Raw genomic sequence first — 23367 nt, 5'->3', positions numbered from 1 at the left:
GGGACACTAAGCAACAGAAGAGAACAAATGTGGGCCAAGGTGATACTGGTGTGGGGAGCAGTGTATTGCAAGTTAAGAAAGTTGTGTTGATTGATAGATTGAGAATGTCCCGTTGTTGGAATTGGATGGAGATGGAGGAAATCCTAGGAAATTGCCCCATTCACCCTTGTTCTGTAATCTGACCCTGCGTTTGTTAAAGGGGTTATCCCATCTTAGACAATGGGGGCATATCGCAAGGATATCCCCCCATTGTCTGATAGGTGCGGGTCCCACCTCTGTGACCCGCACCTACAACGAGAACAGAGCCGGGGAGAGTTGTGGCTGGAGGACCCCGGGTTTCCCACATGCGCGGCCAACGCTTTTGCCCACACATTCGCGGCCAACGCTCCCATTCATTTCTATGGGGCCGACGGAAATAGCCGAGCCAGCACTCGGCTATTTTCGGCGGCTCCATAGAAATGAACGGAGGGCGGCTGCGCATGCGCAGTGCGCCCTCCTCCACTTTCTCTGCTCCGTTCTCCTTATAGGTGCGGGTCCCAGCGGGACCCACACCTATCAGACAATGGGGGCATATCCTTGCGATATGCCCCCATTGTCTAAGATGGGATAACCCCTTTAATCCTAAATGGATAATACCAAAAGTATGACAGATCTGTGATTCTGCATCTCTTCCTATGAACATTCACAAGTAATTGGAAACCTGTCTTCAAGGCAGGGCTCGCTGTGAGATTTGAGGATGATGCCACTTATGAATAGGGCTGCATACTGTATATCTGCCAAAATTTTCCACATGGGTTAATTCAACTGAAGGCCAATTTGTAGAGTGTAACCCCCTTCGTGGCCAAGGTCTTTGGTGGCTAAATGTCCACATCAAATTCTCATATATTTAAACTAAATAGTTTTTGGGCATAGATTGTGCTGTCGTATGGTACCAAATCCTTTAGTTTTATATAGAAATAAATAGGCAAAAAGAGTATATGATTATTTTTTGGTCTTTTTGTAATTCACTGTTATGTTTGATAAAACAAATTCTTCTCTCCTATATGTAACAATATCCAACATCTGTACCATGTTTAACCCAAATCATCGATGTTGTACACAACGACAAAGGTTCCTATTTTCATTCTTGTGTTTCTCTTGGTATTCGGGCTTGCTTTGACTGCAGTTTTTATATTAAAAAATCTATAATTATACCACCCTGGCACTTTAGTAGGATTGGACTGGCAAAGTAAGTGCACACAGGTGCATGGTCCATAAGTATTTAGGACATATATACTGTGTTTGTGTGTGTGTGTGTGTATATATATATATATATATATATATATATATATATACATACAGTCATGGCCAAAAGTTTTGAGAATTACATAAATATTGGAAATTGGAAAAGTTGTTGCTTAAGTTTTTATAATAAGAATTTGCATATACTCCAGAATGTTATGAAGAGTGATCAGATGAATTGCATAGTCCTTCTTTGCCATGAAAATTAACGTAATCCCCAAAAAACCTTTCCACTGCATTACATTGCTGTCACTAAAGGACCTGCTGAGATCATTTCAGTAATCGTCTTGTTAACTCAGGTGAGAATGTTGACGAGCACAAGGCTGGAGATCATTATGTCAGGCTGATTGGGTTAAAATGGCAGACTTGACCTGTTAAAAGGAGGGTGATGCTTGAAATCATTGTTCTTCCATTGTTAACTATGGTGACCTGCAAAGAAACGCGTGCAGCCATCATTGCATTGCATAAAAATGGCTGCAAGGATGTTGTGGCTACTAAGATTGCACCTCAATCAACAATTTATAGGATCATCAAGAACTTTAAGGAAAGAGGTTCAATTCTTGTTAAGAAGGCTTCAGGGCATCCAAGAAATTCCAGCAAGCACCAGGATCGTCTCCTAAAGAGGATTAAGCTGTGGGATCGGAGTGCCACCAGTGCAGAGCTTGCTCAGGAATGGCATCAGGCAGGTGTGAGTGCATCTGCACGCACAGTGAGGAGAAGACTGTTGGAAGATGGCCTGGTGTCAAGAAGGGCAGCAAAGAAGCAGCAAAGAACTTCTCTCCAAAAAAAACATCAGGGACAGATTGATCTTATGCAGAAAATATGGTGAATGGACTGCTGAGCACTGGGGCAAAGTTATATTCTCCGATGAAGCCTCTTTCCGATTGTTTGGGGCATCAGGAAAAAGGCTTGTCCGGAGAAGAAAAGGTGAGCTCTACCATCAGTCCTGTGTTATGCCAACAGTAAAGCATCCTGAGACCATTCATGTGTGGGGTTGCTTCTCATCCAAGGGAGTGGCCTCACTCACAATTTTGCCCAAAAACACAGCCATGAATAAAGAATGGGACCAAAACACCCTTCAACAGCAACTTCTTCCAACAATCCAACAACAGTTTGGTGCAGAACAATGCATTTTCCAGCACGATTGAGCACCGAGCCATAAGGCAAAAGTGATAACTAAGTGGCTCGGGGACCAAAACGTTGACATTTTGGGTCCATGGCCTGGAAACTCCCCAGATCTTAATCCCATTGAGAACTTGTGGTCAATCCTCAAGAGGCGGGTGGACAAACAAAAACCCACTAATTCTGACAAACTCCAAGAAGTGATTATGAAAGAATGGGTTGCTATCAGTCAGGAATTGGCCCAGAAGTTGATTGAGAGCATGCCCAGTCGAATTGCAGAGGTCCTGAAAAAGAAGGGCCAACACTGCAAATACTGACTCTGCATAAATGTCATGTAATTGTTGATAAAAGCCTTTGAAATGTATGAAGTGCGTGTAATTATATTTCACTACATCACAGAAACAACTGAAACAAAGATCTAAAAGCAGTTTAGCAGCAAACTTTGTGAAAACTAATATTTGTGTCATTCTCAAAACTTTTGGCCACGATATAAAATATATATATATGTATATATATATACAGATGGCGAATTCAAAGTGCATTTTGTCAAGCTTTGGCGTTAAAGTGTACGTCCTAGCTGCACGGTGCATCAATATATAGGACGTATATATACAGATGATGGAAGCAAAGGAGTGCATTTGTGAGACAGACGACTCCAAACAGAAGGAAGAATAATGACGCAATGCAGTCCTAGAATCGATTGTATCCTGTGATGACTTTGTATTAATGTTTTTTAAGTATTTGTTAATGTTCAGTCATCTAAAAAATAGAAAAATCAATAACAATACTTAATTTTATATTAATCCCATCCCCACCAGACCCCACCATTGGTCACAGTGGAAAACAAAAATAATAATTAACATATTAAGAAGTATTTGACCCATATAACAGTTATTTTTTAGCATTCCAACACATACAGAAGAAAGTATACGGCCATCTTCTATAGTAAATATGTTTATATAATGTGTAGAGGTTTGTAGATGTTAGAGCTGCTTCAAGGCCTTGGTTTTTGACATTTATCAACTAAAATCAATGCAGTTTAGAAATGTCAGGGCGACGGTGAAAGTCTCTGAAGAGTAGCACTTGCTTGTCATGCAGTTATATTCTATGATGATCACATACTATGTATGGTATATACAGACTAATATTATTATTCTATATGACTGTAAAGTAGTTCACCCAAATAGTATGTGTATCTGAACTGCGGGTTCGACTGGTTAATTACCATGTATTAATAGTAGCTAGGCTGTGTAGGAGCTCTGAAATATGAGTTCATTTCCAGTCTGCAGATGTTATAGACTTCTAATTATCTCATTTGAAAGTTACTGATGTGCTGCCTCCCAGTTAGGTGGATTATTTAGAATAACAATGCACATATTAATATATGCCTGCTGCACATTGCAGCTTCACATTAAATAGTAATTCATTCAGCTTGCCTGGGCAGGTACAGCTCTTGACAGCTGTCACAACCTCTCCATGTGCTTACACCGATCATCTATAGCCTATGGTGACTTCACTTTCAGTGACCTGAATCACTTCTAGCAATCTGAAAGGGGAGCTAAATGATACTTTGTGTATATCGTTAAACATTAGCTGAAAAATATGGTTAATTAGAAAGTGATATAATATTCTGGAGCTCCTTTGGCTTATCTATTTACATTTTGGATTTTAAATTTTTTAAATTATTATTAATAAACATTTCAGCCCCTTTCTCTGTCCAGCTTTGAGATTCTCAATTAGGCTACATTCACACTACCATATATGTGTTGCGATCCGCGTGAATGTAGCCAGCCCTATGATAGAAATGCCTATTCTTGTCCGTGGACAAGAATAGGACATGCTCTATCTTTTTTGCGGGGACGCGGATTGGATCTACGGATGCGGACAACACATTGCCCCATTGAAATGAATGCGTCCATACCTGTTCCCCAAAACGGATGCAGAGCCAAAAATATGTTCATGTGAATGCACCTTTAGCAGGCTCCATGTTTACACTGTGACCCATTAGTGAATTCAGCCGACAGCACATGTGAAGCTTATCTCTGATCTCCTGACAGCTCATAAACACCCATTATAGCTCAATTTGTATCATACTGCTAAGAATTGAACTGAATATAAGATTTTTAGCCCAAAATGAGTAAAATACAATGATAAAAAATGGCCCCCAAAGGTGTTCATGGTCTTTAAAAAGTTTATATTATTACAAGAACTTGTATTTCAGGGCATCTGTTAGAAATGGTCTAGTAGAGATGTGACCTCTGCAGCCAGTTACCGTCCTCAGCGGTCTACTGCTGAGGGCAGTGGTTGGCTGAAGTGGTGATGTGCCATATTGCAGCGTGTCACTACTACTCCTTGCTAACAAACATCAGGACTGGACCAGCACTGCAGAAAACAGCACTGGAGAAAGGAATGAGTATCACAAGACTTTTAATTTCAAGCAATTGTAGGGCTTGTCTGAGATATTTGATTACCTCAGGCAACTCCTTTAATGCAACTTCATCAGCATATAAGCACCAGAATAATTTTGCTGGATACATTCATGCTTACTGGTACTGAAGGAGTAGAGCTTGATAGTATTTCTGTGGTTTTCTTGAGTATGTAGAGACATTCAATGCGATTACTTTGGGGAGCCTGGAGAAAGGGTACCCCTCGTAGGTAAACTCATCCACTTTTCTAACATAGGTTTCCTTCTACATGGTCTCTGCAAGATAGCTGGAAACTGGATAATGGAGTTGAGTGAGCAGACGTTAACTAGCTGCAATGCCTACTGTCCTAAGTGGAAAGGGAAATGTTGACTGGAAGCATAAAATTTGGCTTACTCTCTACTTTGGCTATAGTGCCCCCTCTCTACTTTGAACTGTTATAGTATTATTGTTCCTATTAGGCGTGATCATTACATCTGTATGGCTTGCCATTTCCCCTCTGTCTTCCCATTTTGGTAATTTCTGGCTTACAGTCTAAAAGTTACTCATTGATTAAGATTTGAGAGCTAAGCTATCCCTGGTGTAAAGGAGAATGCCCCCTTTTCTGTGATGTGGCATTATAGAAATGAGTTTGTATCCTATGAAAATAATACTTTTTATAGTTTCTTATAACTAACAGTTCTTTAACATATGTTTCATCGTCGAGCTATCCACAGCTACGTCTAACATTTCCCTTTAAAAGTTATATAAAAAATAGTTCTTTGAGAGCCAAGAGCGTAGCCTTTTGTTCCTTTTTGTGCCTTATTTCAGAATCTTTAACTTCATGTATAATATTTACTAATCTCCATATTATGGGTGCACGGTTTTAATAAATTGTACTTTCTTCTGAAGGCTATAGAAATTGCTTTTGCTTTGAATTACTGTAACCCGCTGCTTGTTTACTCATGCATAACAGAACTCATATATTTGTTCTTTTCATAAATATCTGCAGTATGCACAGATCTTTGTGCTTAAGTACAATGGTTTATTTTTTATGTCAGAGCACCACATTTTTAGTTCTCTGACCTTGTTGAAATTCCAACAAAATTACAATAAGATAATTAACAAAGGAGATGAGTAGCAATGGAAAATGCCTTGGCAGATCAGTTTGAAAATGAAAAATTGAATTATAACATTTTATATTGCTTTTAGTAGACTTTATTGTTCTCTTCCTGTATTAAAGTAAAAAACAGAGAGTCCTGCAGAAAGAGCTTTGTAAATGCCAGTGCTGGGGAGAAGTTCTCTATACACCGTTATAATGAGTAGTCAGTCATGGATATTTAATCGCATTATCATTTAATAATGAAGGCAAAAGTTCCTTTCTGGCTAAAATGTTACTGCCATTTGGATTACCTGTGCTGAACCTAGAACTTATAAACCCATCAACTTATAAAACTTACTTTTTCTTCAACCATCTCAAACATTGTTGGGTATGGGATCGAAATCAAGTAGCTCAATTGATGGAAGTGTATAAATATTACTACAAGTAATGCTACCTGATGTAGTATTAGTAGTGCTAGTACTGCAATCATACTTACTAATAAGTACAGTATTAATTCTTATTCACTATAATTACATGTACTCCCTGCTGCAATATGTGTTACACACAGCTAAAATATGTATTTTGCTTTTTGGAAGTCCCTTGAACCTATTACCCCTACATTTTAATTCATTGACAAAAACCCAAGGAAAATTGTTCATATTTGTGCTGATGTATTAAACTCACATTCGGATCTTTACTGTTCACTGCACTGACATCAAACAGGCAGACATTTTGAAAATTATAAAAGTAGACAACTTTTCACTATACAGTAATCAAGCTTCATGCACATGAACCAGAAAGCCTATTTAGGCGGTATTCACACTGTCACCATGAGTGCATTGCTGTTTACCCTTTTAAAATGAAACCAAAGAAGCCGACGACCCCCACTGTAAGTCATTTTGCTGTATCGGATTGGGTATTGTGTTATAATTTTCTATAATAACAGAAATCACAATTCCTTAAATGTATAAAACCTAGCTGGTGAAGATTTGAAGATTTATTCTGATGCTCCTAATTTATTAAGACGCATTTGCCTCTTGATTAATTAGGTGCAGAGAAGATCAGTACTGGCTTAGGAACACCAGCCTTGATGAAATCTCCCTATATATGTCTGACAGCTGATTTCCTACAAGTCTATACTATACAGTATACTTACTATGCCTTTTTTGGTAGAGTTTATTTTTGCTTTCGTTTTGGCTATAAAAGGGCCCAGCCTGGCCAAACCATGACATTTTTTTTATTTTTTAATTTTATTAATTAAATAAGCATCAACCTTTTATTAGAATGTCTGGTTCCTTGGACTTGTCTGTTTGGATTTGTATGCAGCTAACTGGAAAGCTACATCATTACCCATCGGGGGTGGGCAATTGATGCATGCTATCACTGTAGTTGAACTGTCTTTTTAGTAGAGTTATAGAAAATGTGTAAAACTGGCGTCACTAGTAACCACATTTTCTCCTTCTCAGCTCCTGTTTAAAGGGAACCTGTCATGTGGATATTTGATTATAATCTAACTAATTATATACAATCATTAACTACTAAAAAGTACCTTAGATGTATTCGCTTACTGGTGTGACAGATGGTTACCTCATAATGTACACACAAAGATGCCGCATGCTAATGAGCTGATTTGAGTCCAGCGTGATGTCATTGAGTCCGGCGTATATTTAATTCAGAACTATAGCCACTCCCCTGCCCACCTGCTGCTGATTCCTATGGAAACAAACTGTCATTCAGCAGCAGGTGGGCGGGGAGAGTCAGGAGCTCATGAATATTTATGACTCATGATTATCAGCTGGAGCTTTTCAATACAAGATGTTGGCAGATTGACTGGGTCAATTAAAGAAAGTGACCCAGCATTTTGCTAAGACAATCAGCCACTTATTTAGGTTGCCCTTAGTTAGGACACCATAAAACTGGTGACAGGTTCCCTTTAACCACTTAAGGACCACAGGTTTATACCCCCCTAGTGACCAGGCCCTTTTTTACAAATCGGCACTCCACAACTTTAGCGGTTTATTGCTCGGTCATGCAACTTACCACCCAAATGAATTTTACCTCCTTTTCTTCTCACTAATAGAGCTTTCATTTGGTGGTATTTCATTGCTGCTGACATTTTTACTTTTTTTGTTATTAATCGAAATTTAACGATTTTTTTGCAAAAAAATGACATTTTTCACTTTCAGTTGTAAAATTTTGCAAAAAAAACAACATCCATATATCCATTTTTCACTAAATTTATTGTTCTACATGTCTTTGATAAAAAAAAAATGTTTGGGTAAAAAAAAAAATGGTTTGGGTCAAAGTTATAGCGTTTACAAACTATGGTACAAAAATGTGAATTTCCGCTTTTTGAAGCAGCTCTGACTTTCTGAGCACCTGTCATGTTTCCTGAGGTTCTACAATGCCCAAACAGTAGAAAAACCCCACAAATGACCCCATTTCGGAAAGTAGACACCCTAAGGTACTCGCTGATGGGCATAGTGAGTTCATAGAACTTTTTATTTTTTGTCACAAGTTAGCAGAAAATGATGAATTTTTTTTTAATTTTTTTTTTCTTACTATGTCTCATATTCCACTAACTTGCGACAAAAAATAAAAAATTCTAGGAACTCGCCATGCCCCTCACGGAATACCTTGGGGTGTCTTATTTCCAAAATGGGGTCACTTGTGGGGTAGTTATACTGCCCTGGCAATTTAGGGGCCCAAATGTGTGAGAAGTACTTTGCAATCAAAAGCTGTAAAAAATGACCGGTGAAATCCGAAAGGTGCACTTTGGAATGTGGGTCCCTTTGCCCACCTAGGCTGCAAAAAAGTGTCACACATCTGGTATCGCCGTACTCAGGAGAAGTTGGGGAATGTGTTTTGGGGTGTCATTTTACATATACCCATGCTGGGTGAGAGAAATATCTTGGCAAAAGACAACTTTTCCCATTTTTCTATACAAAGTTGGCATTTGACCAAGATATTTCTCTCACCCAGCATGGGTATATGTAAAATGACACCCCAAAACACATTCCCCAACTTCTCCTGAGTACGGCGATACCAGATGTGTGACACTTTTTTGCAGCCAAGGTGGCCAAAGGGGCACATATTCCAAAGTGCATCTTTCGGATTTCACAGGCCATTTTTTACACATTTTGATTGCAAAGTTCTTCTCACACATTTGGGCCCCTAAATTGCCAGGGCAGTATAACTACGCCACAAGTGACCCCATTTTGGAAAGAAGACACCCCAAGGTATTCCGTGAGGGGCACGGCGAGTTCCTAGAATTTTTTATTTTTTGTCACAAGTTAGCGGAAAATGATGATTTTTTTTCTTTTTTTTTTTTTCTTTCAAAGTCTCATATTCCACTAACTTGCGACAAAAAATAAAACATTCTAGGAACTCACCATGCCCCTCACGGAATACCTTGGGGTGTCTTCTTTCCAAAATGGGGTCACTTGTGGCGTAGTTATACTGCCCTGGCAATTTAGGGGCCCAAATGTGTGAGAAGTACTTTGCAATCAAAATGTGTAAAAAATGGCCTGCGAAATCCGAAAGGTGCACTTTGGAATATGTGCCCCTTTGCCCACCTTGGCTGCAAAAAAGTGTCACACATCTGGTATCACCGTACTCAGGAGAAGTTGGGGAATGTGTTTTGGGGTGTCATTTTACATATAACCATGCTGGGTGAGAGAAATATCTTGGCAAAAGACAACTTTTCAATTTTTTTTATACAAAGTTGGCATTTGACCAAGATATTTCTCTCACCCAGCATGGGTATATGTAAAATGACACCCCAAAACACATTCCCCAACTTCCCCTGAGTACGGCAATACCAGATGTGTGACACTTTTTTGCAGCCAAGGTGGGCAAAGGGGCACATATTCCAAAGTGCACCTTTCGGATTTCGCAGGCCATTTTTTACACATTTTGATTGCAAAGTACTTCTCACACATTTGGGCCCCTAAATTGCCAGGGCAGCATAACTACGCCACAAGTGACCCCATTTTGGAAAGAAGACACCCCAAGGTATTCCGTGAGGGGCACGGCGAGTTCCTAGAATTTTTTATTTTTTGTCACAAGTTAGCGGAAAATGATGATTTTTTTTCTTTTTTTTTTTTTTCTTTCAAAGTCTCATATTCCACTAACTTGCGACAAAAAATAAAAAATTCTAGGAACTCGCCATGCCCCTCACAGAATACCTTGGGGTGTCTTCTTTCCAAAATGGGGTCACTTGTGGCGTAGTTATACTGCCCTGGCAATTTAGGGGCCCAAATGTGTGAGAAGTACTTTGCAATCAAAATCTGTAAAAAATGACCGGTGAAATCCGAAAGGTGCATCTTTGGAATGTGTGCCCCTTTGCCCACCTAGGCTGCAAAAAAGTGTCACACATCTGGTATCGCCGTACTCAGGAGAAGTTGGGGAATGTGTTTTGGGGTGTCATTTTACATATACCCATGCTGGGTGAGAGAAATATCTTGGCAAAAGACAACTTTTCCCATTTGTTTTATACAAAGTTGGCATTTGACCAAGATATTTATCTCACCCAGCATGGGTATATGTAAAATGACACCCCAAAACACATTCCCCAACTTCTCCTGAGTACGGCGATACCACATGTGTGACACTTTTTTGCAGCCTAGATGCGCAAAGCGGCCCAAATTCCTTTTAGGAGGGCATTTTTAGACATTTGGATCCCAGACTTCTTCTGGCTCTTTAGGGCCCCTAAAAAGCCAGGGCAGTATAAATACCCCACATGTGACCCCACTTTGGAAAGAAGACACCCCAAGGTATTCAATGAGGGGCCTGGCGAGTTCATAGAAAATTTTTTTTGGGCATAATTTAGCAAACATTTTTTTTTTTTTTTTTTTTTCTCACAAAGTGTCACTTTCCGCTAACTTAGGACAAAAATGTAAATCTTTCATGGACTCAATATGCCCCTCAGCAAATACCTTGGGGTGTCTTCTTTCCAAAATGGGGTCATTTGTGGGGTGTTTGTACTGCCCTGGCATTTGAGGGTCTCCGCAATCATTACATGTATGGCCAGCATTAGGAGTTTCTGCTACTCTCCTTATATTGAGCATACAGGTAATGAGATTTTTTTTCTCCGTTCAGCCTCTGGGCTGAAAGAAAAAAATGAACGGCACAGATTTCTTCATTCGCATCGATCAATGTGGATGAAAAAATCTCTGCCCAAAAAAAAAAAGGAGGGGAAAGGCGTCTGCCAGGACATAGGAGCTCCGCCCTACATCCATACCCACTTAGCTCGTATGCCCTGGCAAACCAGATTTCTCCATTCGCATCAATCGATGTGGATGAATAAATCATTGCCGGGATTATTTTTTTTTTACATACAAAGTGTTTGCCAAAGCATAGGAACGCCGCCTCCTCCTCAGCTCGTATGCTTCGGCAAACGTATCTGTTACTGCAGAGTAGAAATCTCGTCTTGCAGCGCCGCATACACCGACTTGCGTGTAATCTGACAGCAGCGCAATGCTTCTGTCAGAATGCACATCAGTGCTGCAGCTGCTTGATCGCTTGGTCCACCTGGAAGGTAAAAAAAACAAAAAGAAAAAACCAGGCCGCAACGCAATAATTTTATTAACATTAACTTTAGAGAACATTAACTTTTCTAAACTTTTGAAACAGAACAATAACTTTTTTGCTTACCGGTGATTTTTTCTTTTTTTTTTTTTTTTTTTTTACCTTTATTGGACAAACCTCTCCTTCCCCATGGGACAATGTGCAAAGCGCAAATCGCCCAAACATGTGGCGAAGTGCATTATGCACTTTGTCCCAGGTGAAAGGAGAGGTTTGTGGCAGCTCTGTGTGAAAGGGCCCTAAGACCCCTGTGTGCCTGTCCTGTGTACGCAATCCCTATGCTAATAGTGTACCTGAGTGTGGAACTTGCGGAAACACTCCCCTATGCATAGGGCAGGCTGGTCAGGACAGTCAGGACAAAAAAAGGTGGTGTCACGCCTTATTCCACCCCTGCTACAGACACGACATCTTTTTCTTGTGGAACGTTGAGTTGGGGTACCAGGATAGACAGACGGGAAGTGTCTGCCATGTAGCCGGCTCACTACATCAGGGCCTTGGGGCACGGACCCTCCTGGATACAGGATTTCCGAAATGATCTCTTCCTGGAATTTTAGGAAGGATCCTGTTCTCCCAGCCTTACTGTAGAGAACAAAACTATTGTACATCGCCAATTGGATCAAATAAACAGACACCTTCTTATACCAGCGTCTGGTTCTGCGGGAAACTAAATAGGGAGCCAACATCTGGTCATTGAAGTCCACCCCTCCCATGTGAAGGTTATAGTCGTGGACAGAGAGGGGTTTCACAATGACTCCAGTTGCCCGTTCAATTTGGACAGTCGTGTCTGCGTGAATGGTGGACAGAAGGTAAACGTCCCTCTTGTCCCTCCACTTCACCGCGAGCAGTTCTTGGTCACACAAGGCAGCCCTCTCCCCCCGTGCAAGTCGGGTACTAACGAGCCGTTGGGGGAAGCCCCGGCGACTAGGTCGCGCGGTACCACAGCATTGAATTCCGACTATATGTAAGTGCCGAAAGAGGGCCACGCTTGAGTAAAAATTGTCCACGTATAAGTGGTACCCCTTGTGGAATAAGGGTGACACCAAGTCCCAGACAATCTTGCCACTGCTCCCCAGGTAGTCAGGACATCCGACCGGCTCCAGTTTTGAGTCTTTTCCCTCATAGACCCTAAAACGATATGTATAGCCTGTGGCCCTTTCACAGAGCTTATACAGTTTGACCCCATACCGGGCGCGCTTGCTGGGGATGTACTGTTTTATGCCAAGGCGCCCGGTAAAATGTACTAGGGACTCGTCTATGCAGATGTTTTGATTAGGGGTATACGCATCTGCAAATCTGGATGACAAATGGTCTATGAGGGGCCGAATTTTGTGGAGCCGGTCATAAGCAGGGTGGCCTCTTGGATGACAGGTGCTATTGTCCGCGAAATGCATAAAGCACATGATGACCTCAAAACGTGCCCTAGACATTGCAGCAGAGAACATGGGCATGAAATGTATTGGGTCTTTAGACCAATATGACCGCAATACATTTTTTTTTGTTAGACCCATGCTGAGGATAAGGCCCAAAAAAATTTAAACTCGGAAACAGTGACTGGTTTCCACCGGAAAGGCTGGGCATAGTAGCTTTCCGGATTGGCGGTAATAAACTGTGTGGCGTAGCGGTTGGTTTCAGCCACAACTAGGTCATAGAGATCCGCGGTGAAGAACAGCTCAAAAAACTGAAGGGCCGATCCTAAATGAGCCGTCTCCACGCGAACTCCAGACTGGGCGGTGAAAGGGGGCAATACGGGTGCGGCGGAATCAGGGGATTGCCAATTAGGATTTGCCAGCACCTCTGGGAGACTAAGGGTTCTACGGACCTGTGAACGCGGTGGCTGTGACGGGGGAGTTATTGCACGTGCCACCGTACCAGCTGGAACTGCCCTTCTGGTGCTCGCCACTTCACCAGGGACTACGGCAGTGCTGGTAGAAGGTCCAGGCTGTGCTGCGCTGCTGGTGTATGCCGCACCATAAACAAGATCAGCGCTAGCACCACTCTGCTGCAAATGAGGATCATCATGCAGGGTAGGCAGAACTCTTACATGGGATCGGGTACGTCTGGCCGTAGCAGGGACCTCTACCTCGTCATCCTCACTAGCCGTTAGAGTGCCACTGCTGTCTACAGGTTCATATTCTGAACCACTGGATTCAGCGGATAAGGCGTCCCCATCGCTTTCATCCATCACGGTCAGAATCCTGTAGGCCTCTTCAGCGGAATACCCCTTGTTTGACATTTTGGGTTCACTAAATTTAGGGGGTATTCCTCTGAGACTACCCAGGAAAAAGAGCAAACCTGCTTAGTAAAAAGGAGTGCTTGCGAAGTAAAGCTGCGATCGCTAATAAAGATCCAAAAAGCTCAAAAGTGATCTTTTATAGCGGCGCAGCGATTTTACGGTTTTTGCAGTGATCAGAAAAAAAAATATTCTGTCACTGCGGTGGGGCGGACTGAACGCAAGTGTGCGCACAAGATCAGGCCTGATCGGGCGAACACTGCGTTTTTTGTAGAACCTAAGGTGACCCTAATGTACTTATATAGATCTGATTGCGATCAGTATTGATCACTTACAGATACTATATAGTACTAGTGCTGATTAGCGACAGCGATGACGCTAATCAGCGACTAATCGGTGACTGCGGTGCGGTGCGGAGGGCGCTAACTACCTAACAAGTAGCTAACTACCTGGCGGTGATAAGGGACCCTAACAGGGGGGGTGATCAATGACAGGGGGGTGGATAAGGGGGTGATCAGGGTGTCTAATATGGGTGATCAGGAGCTAAATAAGGGGTTAAATAAATGACAGGGTAATATCTAATGTGTAGTGTGGTGTTTGGTGCTACTTACTGAGCTGCCTGTATCCTCTGGTGGTCGATCCAAGCAAAAGGGACCACCAGAGGACCAGGCAGGAGTTATATCAGACGCTATTTTCAAAATAGCGTCTGACATAACCATTTCATTGGACGATTAAAAAATCTACAGCCTGCCAGCCAATGATCGCGGCCGGCAGGCTGCAGATGAACTTGTGAACTGCGCAATCCTGTGAACGTGCGCTCCTGTGAGCGCGCGTTCACAGGAAATCTCGGCTCACGCGAGATGACGCCAATCGGCGTTAGTGTGACCTGGGAGCGCCGCAGCATTGACGCCTTTCGGCGTTAGTGTGACGGGAGGAGGTTAAGTAAGTGGGACATGAACTGTAGTTGCTGGCATGGGCACTTCTCGGGGATCGGACCCATCTGCTTCCAGGTCCATCTTCTGTTTCGTTTCTGGCACTGCCAGAACAGCTGATCTATGGGGATGCTGTGTGTTGGACCCCATTGATCTGATATTCATGACCTATCCAGAGGATAGGTCATCAATACTTCCAGGCTGGAATACCCATAACATTTATAACAGATGGAAGGAAGTATAGCTGCTATAGAAGACTTTACAGGCTTTGTCTGCAGCCTTAGAGACATATAGACCTGCATTGGATCTGTAGACAAAAGAAATGCTATGATAGGCATTGTCAGGACATTTTCTTTATGTGCATTGGAATAACACAAGTAGATAAACAGAAAGACGGCACTCACCACTGTAGTAAAAAACGCCTTTTATTCTTCCAACCGGATACAATAAAAATAGGGCTGGGGCGGACTCTTGCCTCTACACAGAATGCAAAGTGGCGACGGCCGTTTCACGCTTACGCGCCTCTTTGAGCCACTGACCTCACCGCGCAGACACTCGCACCTTTTAAGCGTCATTTCATACAGTTTCTACAGCAACCCCATACGCTATTTTACTTATTAAAACAAAATAACTCAAAATGACACATACCGTTAGAGCTCATACATGTTGTCGGCATTATACTCTCACTCACATCATTCCTTTCATTTAAACCTAAAGGGCCCGTAGCTGCAGTCCGGACTATCCATCTAGCCTCCTTTTGTAGGAGTAGGCGCTGCTTGTCTCCTCTTCGTGGCAGACTTGTACTAATTCAATACCTGCAAAGCTCATGTGCAGCTTTATGTGCATTGGTTCAAAGAAGCAGTTGGTTGTAGTTGGAGGTGACATTCATTTTATTGGTTATGTATTGTTATCAAGTAATATTAAATGGAAAGGGCTGATTATTTCTGTTGTTGCAGGTATGACAGAATTATTCTGGAACCTGATCCTGTACCTGTGTATGGATTAAAGTTGTTGGTGGCTTTGACTGAGTACAGTCCAATTTTCATCAGGTAAGTATTCATTTACATAAACTAAGCGCATTTTTGCTATTATGGTATCTAACATTCACCGACAAGACCTGGTTCTTCCAAAATACAAATCACAGAAAATGGGAGCACCATTCAGTCCTATGGAAAGTGGTTCCTCACGTTTGGCCAATTCTTCCTATTATTGTGCGGGTTCCAGAGGTTAAACCCCCACATGTCAAAGTTTTATTAAAGTAAGTAAGGAGTTGCTACAGTAAAATGAGCCTACAAATCGTGGAACAGATGATTCACACAACAACCAGTCCTATACTCAATCTTCCTCAGTAATGTCTCCCTGTTAGGATTTTCTTTAAAAACCTTTTTGTAATGTAGCAGCCATTCTTTCAGCCACATGCAGGTTCCTTAGGTTACTATGCTGCACGGTGAAAAAAATCCATAATGAACTGTATAGGAAATTAAACTTAGCTTCTCCTGTAATGAAAACCCGTTGACCTGCACAAGTCTTAGATGCAAAGTATAAATGTTCTTCTCTGTGATTAATTGTGTTAGTAGATCTTCCCTTATGGAGTGTGAATAGAAACTACTTGGCCTTACCTGAACTAAGAAACTGTGATTGTACTTAACTCAGTATAATGTAGTCATTTCCTGTTGTTCTTTCATTTCTGAAAGGGACATTGAAGAGAGCAACCTTGTTCCTGTACTTTTCCAAGTGATTTTGGTAAGAATAATTTTGACTTGGATTTAGTATAATGAGGGCATTATTCTAGTTGAGAGTGACAGGAGGCCCTATTACATGTATTCTTGACCTCAAGAAGCTTCCATTGTGTGTAACTGCAGTTTGATTTCAGCTTTTTCCAGAATTTCCATGTAGCTTTTTTAAGAAGCAATAACTTGCAGGGGTGAGAAGAATTTGGCGGCTTGGGACCTCTGTATTAATGATAGTGGCCCCGAATCACCAGTGACCTCACGATTAGAACTCATGCACATGAACGTATGTATTTTGCGGTCCGCAAAACAACCGGAACATCTGGCCCCTAATAGAACAATCCTTGTCTGTAATGCAGACAATAATAGGACATGTTCTATTTTTTTGCAGAATGGACGTACGGAAACAGAATGCACACAGAGTAACTGCGGACCCATTGAAATGAATGGTTCCATATATGGTCCGCCCAAAAAATTTGTGTGCATGAGCCCATAAACTGTTTGCGTAGACACATAGCTGTGGTTCACCTGATTAAAACTCTGTTTTTCTTTTGTTAATCTGAGGCTCTGTTCCTGAGATATGCAATATGCACATTAGACCTTTGGTGTAGGGAGGGTGTCACCATTGCTCTTGTTGCACTTAAGCTCCGCTCCCTCGCTGCTTTGATTAATAGGGCCAAGCAGTGGTAAAACAGGGAGCGAGGCACTGGCCACCGAAAATAGTGGTGCTTGGGCACAAAAAGAGCAATGGTGACAGCCTGATTGCACCAAAGGCCTGATTTGCATATTAAGAAAGAGTATTATAAGTCGGGAATGGAGCCTCAGAAAAACAAAAGCAAAATAGTGTTTTAATCTGGTGAACCACATCTGTGTGTCTATGCAAACCGTTCCATAGGGAGGTCGCTGGTGGCAGATTCCCTTTAAGGATATATTTGGGAGCTGCAACCTCTAATACATAAGTGCATTCTGGTTTTAGCGGGTACACTTATTTAGTGTATTACATAATTTATCTAATTGTCTAATATACTTTGTGTATCAATTTTTGGCAGTTTATTTTTTTTGTAAATTCTTTAGATTTTCAGTATCACAATATAGAAGACAAAAATGTCATGAATGGGCCTCAGCCCAACGACCATGTTAAGTATGTTTTACAGGTAAACATCTGAGCCCAATAATCAGGCAAAAGGCACAGACAATCAGTGACAGTATCTAATGTTCGAAATACAAAAAGACGTTCTCAAACGAAAACATGGAGAGTAGGAAATATGGAAGCTGAGGGGGGAGGAGGGCAAAGAGAAAATGAGGGGGGAAAAAAGTAGGGGGAGTTGTTCCTATTTGAAATTCTGTATCCTAACTATGTGGTCAACAGCAGTTTATATTCCTGAGAGCTTTGAAACACGATCCAGTGTCGCCATATTTTATAGAATTTGGTATATGTACCTCTCATAGATGTTGTTAGGTCCTCCATTCTCATGACCTCCTGAATTTTGTTAATCCACATTGCTATTGTGGGAGCAGATGTTTGTTTCCACATACAAGGGATACAAGCTCTTGCGGCGTTAACCATATGTCGCACCACCGACTTTCTATACGTAGATGAGGGAATCTCGCTATGATGGAGCAGGAAGATTGCAGGTGTCTTAAGAGCGTGAGAAGTAAATTGGACATGATGCGCCATACCTCATACCAAAAGCCGGCTAGCACGGGACACTCCCCAAAGACATGCAAAATCGATCCTCTAGTTTTCCAACAACACTAACAAAGCGGGGAGACTGCTGGTGGTTTCTAATATCTCTGCTTGGGAACTCTGAAAGGAAACCTTCATTGTCTAGTGTGAAAAGACAGCACACTTATGAGCGTTTTGTCTTGTAATGGGCTCTGGATCTGTGTGATTATCACATAATCAGCAATTGTTACAATATGGATTTACAGTGTTGCTTTGGTTTGCATTAAAATGTAAGCATCATTTGCATGTTGTGCCATAAATCAACAAGCAGAGATATGAAACTTTGTAATATATCTTATTACAGAAAATCCCTCTTTCTCCAAACATAATCCTGATCATTCACGCTCAGTTTATTGGTAAAATCTGTCTTCAGAGAGGCAGCAGTAAAGACTGACAGCTCTCTGAAGGATCAGATTACAGCTGTTGCCCATTAGAAGACTATGGAGAGGGGAGGGTGAGGAATAGGGAGCAGCATAAGTGAGAGAGAGAGGGGAACACAGCCCCCCTAAATGCTACTGTGTCTTATAGCAGTTGTTCTGATTTCTTACACTAGTGCTGGATTCACAGCTGGCACTATTCATTACTAATGTATAATTTCCTCCATGCTGCTGCTTCTGATGGTGCTACAGTTGCAAGAAAAAGTATGTGAACCCTTTGGAATGATATGGATTTCTGCACAAATTGGTCATAAAATGTGATCTGATCTTCATCTAAGTCACAACAATAGACAATCACAGTCTGCTTAAACTAATAACACACACAGAATTACATGTTACCATGTTTTTATTGAACACATCATGTAAACATTCACAGTGCAGGTGGAAAAAGTACATGAACCCTTGGATTTAATAACTTGTTGAACCTCCTTTGGCAGCAATAACTTCAAACAAATGTTTCCTGTAGTTGTAGATCAGATGTGCACAACGGTCGGGAGTAATTCTTGACCATTTCTCTTTAACGAACTGTTTCAGTCCAGCAATATTCTTGGGATGTCTGGTGTGAATCGCTTTCTTGAGGTCATGCCACAACATCTCAATCGGGTTGAGGTCAGGACTGGGCCACTTCAGAAGGCGTATGTTCTTCTGTTTAAGCCATTCTGTTGTTGATTTACTTCTATGCTTTGGGTCGTTGTCTTGTTGCATCTTCTGTTGAGCTTCAGTTGGTGGACAGATGGCCTTAAGTTCTCCTGCAAAATGTCTTGATAAACTTGGGAATTCATTTTACCTTCGATGATAGCTACCCGGCCAGGCCCTGATGCAGCAAAGCAGCCCAAAACCATGATGCCCCCACCACCATACTTCACAGTTGGGATGAGGTTTTGATGTTGGTGTGCTGTGCCTAAGTTTTCTGAAAGTGGGCGTGTTTTCTTATGTAAATGAATCTCTAGACAGATTTACTATTGAGACTATTTAAAAAGTCGCAATTTCACTCCAGTGAGAACCATGCTTATCTTATGAGACTTTTTAATAGAACATGCGACTTTTTCATAAAAATGTGCGACTTTTTCATAAAGATGTGCGACTTTTGTAAAGCTGCTTACTGATGAATAAACTGCTAGCGTCAAACCACATTTATTACAGTCTTAAAGGGCCGATCATAAATCTGACTTGGCTAAAACTGACTTTAGCCATATGTGAAAGTGGAGTGAGCTGTCAGAGTCATGATAAATCTGGCCCATAGTGTTGTGTGTTTCTTCCAAACAACTCAACTTTGGTTTCATCTGTCCATAGAATATTTTGCCAGTACTGCTGTGGAACATCCAGGTGTTCTTGTGCAAACTGTAAACGTGCAGCAATGTTGTTTTTTTTACAGCAGTGGCTTCCTCTATGGTATCCTCCCATAAAATCCATTCTGGTTTAGTGTTGTACGTATCATAGATTCGCTAAAAGGGATGTTGGCATATGCCAGAGACTTTTGTAAGTCTTTAGCTGACACCTAGGATTCTTCTTCACCTCATTCAGCAGTGTGCGCTGTGCTTTTGCAGTCATCTTTACAGGACGGCCACTCCTAGAGAGAGTAGCAGCAGTGCTGAACTTTCTCCATTTATAGACAATTTGTCTTACCGTGGACAGCAAGGCTTTTGGAGATGCTTTTATAACCCTTTCCAGCTTTATGCAAGTCAACAATTCTTAATCTTAGGTCTTCTGACTGCTCTTTTGTGCGAGGCATCATTCACATCAGGCAATGCTTCTTGTGAAAAGCAAACCCAGAACTGGTGTGTGTTTTTTTTTATAGGGCAGGGCAGCTGTAACCAACACCTCCAATCTCATCTTATTGATTGTGCTCCAGTTGGCTGACACCTCACTCCAATTAGATCTTGGAGATGTCATTAGTCAAGGGGTTCACATACTTTTTCCACCTGCTTTGTGAATGTTTACATGGTGTGTTTAATAAAAACATGGTAACATTTAATTCTTTGTGTGTTATTAGTTTAAGCAGACTGTGATTGTCTATTGTTGTGACTTAGATGAAGATCAGATCACATTTTATGACCAATTTGTGCAGAAATCCATATCATTCCAAAGGGTTCACATACTTTTTCTTGCAACTGTATATAAAGACAGAAGAGCAGGATCTTTTCTTCTCTGTGAGTGCTGTGTATGGGAGGCATCATAGCAGCTATTCTCCACCTATTATACAGCTGAGTTTAGGGAAAATATATAATTCGAGATGGAGCCTGTTAAGGAGAAAACTGTTGATAAATGCTAGATACAAGTCATAGATATAGTATTATTTTTCATATACACAAAACCATTTATTCAGAAAAGTAATCTGAAACATCACTTACACTTTAAACAATGAATCCTCTTTATGTGCTGAATTAGATGGCCTTTTATTTGTAGGTTCATCAAAGGTAAACCTTTAATTTGTGATTTCTGAAACCCATAAGACTGCGTAAATGTATTGAGGATTAAAAACCCTCTACCATAAATATACTCCTGTGTTTTTTTTAGAAGTACTGATAAAATAAACTTTACCGGTCTTGTTACATAAAGCTCTAAATCATTGCACATCAAAGTAACTTTGCTGAGGAATTGAACAGTTCTCTGCCCTTGGGATGTGACACCAGAGATTCAGACCTAGTTTTAGGAAAGAGCTTTTTTGTAAACCAGGATTATACCTGTAGCAGCTTTAATACTGTAATTACTGTAGGTATTCATGCATAGCATGGAGATAATGCTGCCTACTCTAGCTGAATGTAAAATAACCTGAACAATAAAACACCTGTGTATTTTGTACACTTATCGGCAAAGATGAATTACAGTCATGGTGATGACCTGTCCAGAGTAGGAGCAGAGATTCAGAAGTAAAAACTGGAAAAGTGACATTTGCTTTACCTGTACATAAAATAAGAAAAGTTTGGAAATGGAGCATTGCTTTAGAATCCTCTAAAGCCCAGATTTATATGGTAGGGCATGCATTTTCTTCATTTTAAGGAAGCTGTATTGCCCCAGAATTAATAGTGGCACTTTTTCAAAATAAATGCTTTAAACTGAAGCTGTAAAGAATAGTTAGCTAGAATGATGTCGCTTGTCTAAGACATTAAGGCTGTTAAGCTTTAAATTTCCACATAATGTGTGACTGGAAAACATGTAATTTTTTTTCTGGGCTGTCATCTACTGTAATGTTTATTAATCATTTCACCTTCTCAGCCATGAAGAAAATCTCTGTTCTACTTGTCCTTTTATTGCTTTATTCCATCATATCCTGCCCTCGGTGGAGATGATGCAGGGGTGTGAAAAAGAACTTCCAACACACTGAGATTTGTATGCTTTATATTTTATACCCAAACACTTATAGGATACTGTAGACCAGATGGGCACAACCTGAAGTCCATAGGGCTGATGTGGTCCTTGAAGCATTTCTTTCCCATCCTAGACATTAGGGACATTTTGCACAATGTGATATTTCTTGATCACTTATCTGTATAAAAGACCAAGTGATTTGTAGGTGACTTTCCTAGTGAATATAACTGATCTTCTGTATCAGGTATAACAACAACTGTGAAGGTAGAACCTCAGTTGAAAGTGCCACAATGTGCCATCTAAAGCTATGACCCCTCCTTTCTGATGATCATGGTATCCTATTGTGGATACTTTTTGTTAATATGACTTATCCCAAGCATACTGTTGGTATTTAATGTTATTTCCTTTATCACACATTTCCTTGCCAAAGATGTATGTAATACATTATGACTTTAAATGATATTCAGAGAGAAAATATAAGGGGCAAGAGGAGGGGGATGCAAATGATATGAGTACAAAAGTCACAGCCTGTTACTGTCCTCTCCCCACCTGTACAGCTTCCAGTGACCCTGAGGGAGGGGGAAACAAAAACCTTTTTTCATGTTATCGCCCCTTCTACCTATCAGGGAGGACATGTGCAATCTGATTATCACATTGGGGGGGCTTTTTTTTTTTTCTACTATGGGGTGAGAAGATGATCAGTTGTCATCTCTGTGACTCAAATGTTTACCAGCATCTGGCTCTCAGTAGTTATTTGTCAATTTTGTTAAGGCTACTTTCACACTAGCGTTCGTCGGTCCGCTCGTGAGCTCCGTTTGAAGGAGCTCACGAGCGGACCCGAACGCCTCCGTCCAGCCCTGATGCAGTCTGAATGGAGAGGATCCGCTCAGACTGCATCAGTCTGGCGGTGTTCAGCCTCCGCTCCGCTCGCCTCCGCACGGCCAGGCGGACAGCTGAACGCTGCTTGCAGCGTTCAGCTGTCCGCCTGGCCGTGCGGAGGCGAGCGGATCCGTTCAGACTTACAATGTAAGTCAATGGGAACGGATCCGCTTGAAGATGACACCATATGGCTCAATCTTCAAGCGTATCCGTCCCCCATTGACTTTACATTGAAGGTCTGAACGGATCCGCTCAGGCATCTTGCGCACTTAGAAATTTTTCTAAGTTATTAATGCAGACGGATCCGTACTGAACGGAGCCTCCGTCTGCATTAATATGATCGGATCTGTTCAGAACGGATCCGATCAAGCGCTAGTGTGAAAGTAGCCTAAGCCATGAATATTTGAAGATCTCTCTTGTAGAAATATGCATAATGTCTGCATGTCCCAAACTTTCATTTTTAGGAGCCGTGGTGCATCTATGGCTCTATTTGGATCAGGTTTTTAGCCATAAGCATTAATTATGTGTTTTTTACAAAATCTACAGATTCATGCAAAATTGTATCAAAGTGCCCGTGATTGCAAAGTTCATGGTGACGCTTTTAAATTGTCTAGTATGATGTTTATATGTC

The 23367-nt window shown here is 41.3% G+C and overlaps 1 protein-coding gene across 5 annotated transcripts in view; it reads left to right on the top strand.

Annotated features, from left to right (window-relative positions):
- The window catches only part of ULK4 (unc-51 like kinase 4), a 708846-nt gene that overhangs the window by 313254 nt on the left and 372225 nt on the right, over window positions 1-23367 (top strand). For all 5 annotated transcript variants that reach the window (XM_044293413.1, XM_044293414.1, XM_044293410.1 and 2 more), the window contains exons 30-31: window positions 15612-15704; window positions 16350-16398. In XM_044293413.1, coding sequence (XP_044149348.1) covers window positions 15612-15704; window positions 16350-16398 — 142 coding nt within the window. The remainder of the gene's footprint in view (window positions 1-15611; window positions 15705-16349; window positions 16399-23367) is intronic.

This window comes from Bufo gargarizans, chromosome 5, assembly GCF_014858855.1.
Source record: "Bufo gargarizans isolate SCDJY-AF-19 chromosome 5, ASM1485885v1, whole genome shotgun sequence".
In the NCBI taxonomy this organism is placed as follows: Eukaryota; Metazoa; Chordata; class Amphibia; order Anura; family Bufonidae; genus Bufo; species Bufo gargarizans.
This window is presented reverse-complemented; position numbering and strand designations above follow the sequence as displayed.